At 34.6% G+C, this 3566-nt stretch overlaps 1 protein-coding gene across 1 annotated transcript in view; it reads left to right on the top strand.

The window, feature by feature from the left end:
* Positions 1 to 3566, top strand: part of LOC107568648 (inositol hexakisphosphate and diphosphoinositol-pentakisphosphate kinase 2-like) — a gene marked incomplete at its 5' end in the record, with an annotated part of 40969 nt that overhangs the window by 8071 nt on the left and 29332 nt on the right. Inside the window, 2 exons of the mRNA XM_016254620.1 lie at positions 2004 to 2089; positions 2734 to 2889. Of these exons, the coding sequence (XP_016110106.1) occupies positions 2004 to 2089; positions 2734 to 2889 (242 nt within the window). The remainder of the gene's footprint in view (positions 1 to 2003; positions 2090 to 2733; positions 2890 to 3566) is intronic.

The following is a 3566-nucleotide window of genomic DNA, read 5'->3' as shown; positions in this document are numbered from 1 at the left end:
TGCATGCATCAGTCCAAAAGAAGTTAAATAAAAAGCGCCCATCCATAAAAAAAGTGTCTCGCACAGCTCCGGGGGGTGAACAAAGGCCTCCTGTAGCGAATTGATGTGTTTTTGTAATAAAAATATCCATATTCAAAACGTAATAATCACTTTAATATAGCTTGCGCCAACAGTCCTACACGGAAGCAGATCCGGGAGCATGACGTATGAGGTCAGCGTTGCGCATGCGCTGATGAGTCTCATGAAAACCAACGTTTGTTAATGGAAGCAAAGGACAACCAGTCTCCTCTTGGTTTATATTGAAATCCTCCGACATCCTTCTTTACAAATCCTCATTTTGTACTTCTAATAAGTGACCGTTGTTTTGTTTTGATCTCTCCCCTTCGCTTCCGCATGCGTCACTTCTGAGCGGCGTTTGCACAAAGCCGACCTCATACGTCATCCTCCCGGAACTCCAGTGTACAACAGTGAGCGCAAGCTAGATTAAAGTGATTATTACGTTTTGAATATGGATATTTTTCTTACAAAAACGCATCGATTCGCTACAGGAGGCCTTTGTTCTATTCTATATTTAACTTCTTTTGGACTGATGCATGCAGATAAAAGACATATAACTTATATTTTTAATATAACTCCGACTGGATTCGTCTGAAAGAAGAAAGTCATATACACCTAGGATGACTTGAGGGCGAGTAATTAATGGGCTAATTTTCATTTTTGGGTAAACTAACCCTTTAACAAGTTTATACAATTCTTCCTCTCCTATAGAGGAAATATCTGATGCGATACTGTAGCTGACGGCTGCATGGTTACAATTTTATCTCTAATATTATCGATCTTGGAAGTAAAGTAGTTCATAAAGTCATTACTGTTGTGCTGTTGGGAAATGTCAACACCTGTTGATGCTTTATTTTTTGTTAATTTAGCCACTGTATTGAATTAAATACCTGGGGTTATGTTTGTTTTCTTCTAAAAGAGATGAAAAGTAATCATATCTAGCAGTTTTTAATGCTTTTCTGTAGGAAAGGTTACTTTCCTGCCATGCAATACGAAATACCTCTAGTTTTGTTTTCCTCCAGCTGCGCTCCATTTTCCGTGCTGTTCTCTTTAGGGTGTGAGTGTGCTCACCACAATGTCAGACTGTTTTTCTTAATCTTCCTTAAGCGTAAAGGACCAACCGTATCTAAAATGCTAGAAAAGAGAGAGTCCATAGTTTCTGAGCTATTGGATATGCTGAGGAATTGAGATAAATCAGGAAGATTACTTTCTTTTAGTCTTTTGTGGTAAAAGTGATGGTTCTACTACCATACTTGTAACAAGGAGTAGAATTTACAGTTTTAGCTATATGAAGTTTGCACAAGACTAGATAATGATCTGAGATATCATCGCTTGGCTGCATAATTTCAAGACCATCAACATCAATTCCATGTGACAGTATTAAATCTAGAGTATGATTTCGACAATGAGTAGGTCCTGACACGTGTTGTCTAACCCCAATAGTGTTCAGAATGTCTATGAATGCTGATCCCAATGCATCTTTTTCATTATCAACATGAATATTAAAATCACCAACAATTAAAACTTTATCTGCAGCCAGCACTAACTCGGATAAAAAATCAGAAAATTCTTTAATAAATTCTGTATGGTGGCCTGTATACAGCAGCCAGTACAAACATCACAGGGGATTTATCATTAGCACTTGTTTCTCTGGATAATGTTAAATGAAGCACCATTACTTCAAACGAGTTATACTTGAAGCCCGCCCTCTGAGAAATACTGAAAATATTGTTATAAATTGAAGCAACACCTCCCCCTTTACCTTTTGGACGCGGCTCATGTTTATAACAGTAATCTTGGAGGGTAGATTCGTTTAAAATAATGTAATGTAATGCTATCCATTCCAAATTAATGCCACTTTTGATCATATCATGCTTGGCCCAGTTATATTCAAATATTCAGCTATATTTCAGTCTCATTTCTAACATCTCATTTTGTTTGTTCAGGTACGGCCATTTCTCTGGCATTAATCGCAAGGTTCAGTTAACATATCTGCCACATGGCTGCCCTAAAACATCCAGTGAAGAGGAAGGTAAAGATGGTCATGCATGTATCTTTTGGCTGCTTATGATTTGATTTTTATGCTGTTTCTTTTGGCCTTCTGTTTGTTTACATGGTTTTATGTAAACAAACAGTGTTTTAAGTGTAAGATCAGTTACATTTTATTAAAAACATTAGATAACGAAAGAATTACTTCAAATGCAAGTGACTTTTTTTTCATTTACTGACATATCGCTTGAGACTAACTGATATAAAAAGGAGTACTACTTGCGCACAATGCACATTTCTTAATATTAAGCCTAAAATGTGTTTTAAAGTCACTATTGATGAGGATTGTTTGATCTTTGAATAATACTGTCTTTAAATGCAAGATATTTAAAGTGTATCTGAAGTATACTTGCAATAGTTTCACTTTAGAACAAACAAATATACTTTAGTATATCTTTAGTTGGATTTCAGCACTACTTCTGCATAATTAAAGTGCATTAAGAACAAAATTAGTTGTTCCAATTTTAAGTATGCCAAAATTACAATTGCAGGGTATTTTTATTAAGTACATAAATATGTAAATGTATTTGTAGTAGACTTGGCATGAAATTAATGTATTTCAAGTACATTTTAGTATATTTATTTTTCACTAGGGTGCTCTTTATTGTTGTCTATCCTTGTTCTCAGGCGATTACGCTGGCTTTCCCGGCTGTGGCCTTCTCCGTCTGCACAGCACATACAGGCATGACCTGAAGATATACGCCTCTGATGAAGGACGCGTTCAGATGACTGCTGCAGCGTTTGCTAAAGTAGCACGACCACCTTTATTTTCTCCATTGGATTGTAAATATAAAAGATTAAGTGGTATCAAAGTAATTTATTAAAACTACAGTTGTAAGTGTATCAACCCTTTTTTAATGCTTTATACAATTCAAAGCAGCTTCAGGGAAGTAACAGATTCAGTGATGCCAACTTCATCAAATATGAGACAAATTCAAATGTAAAGCTATTCTAAAAAGACAAGATTGCCATTATGGAGTGCAATAACAGTGAAGTTTATCAGTTATGATGCAAGTTCAGTTCAGCTATAAACAGCTCTACTGAAGACGATGGTGTAATTTTTCCGCTCAAGTCAAGTTAATTCAGTGTTGATTCAGTTCAGTTCAATAACATGCTGCAAAATTTGACAATTATGAAACTAAATAGATTCGGCTATAGAGCAGCTCTGCAAGAAAACATTAGTGTCTTCCACCTCAATTCTACAAGTATTTAAATGGTTAATGATCTAAAAAAAATTTATATAGTTAATGTGTTCCTTTTATTAATTAAAAAATAGTTTGGGAGGGTTTTGGAGAGAGAGTGCAGAATTAAACTTTTAATGTGTTAATGTTAAAAGCATAAACCGTTTTAAATATTTAAATTCCATCGTTTTTTTATTTTTATTTAATGCTTTAATGTTTATTTTGACAGCCCTAGTTTAAATATTATTTAATAATAATAATAATAATTATTATTATTAT

Source organism: Sinocyclocheilus grahami, unplaced genomic scaffold, assembly GCF_001515645.1.
Source record: "Sinocyclocheilus grahami isolate Dianchi unplaced genomic scaffold, SAMN03320097.WGS_v1.1 scaffold1268.1, whole genome shotgun sequence".
Taxonomy (NCBI): domain Eukaryota; kingdom Metazoa; phylum Chordata; class Actinopteri; order Cypriniformes; family Cyprinidae; genus Sinocyclocheilus; species Sinocyclocheilus grahami.
Note: the sequence above shows the minus strand (reverse complement) of the source record. Positions and strands in the feature narration are given on the sequence as shown.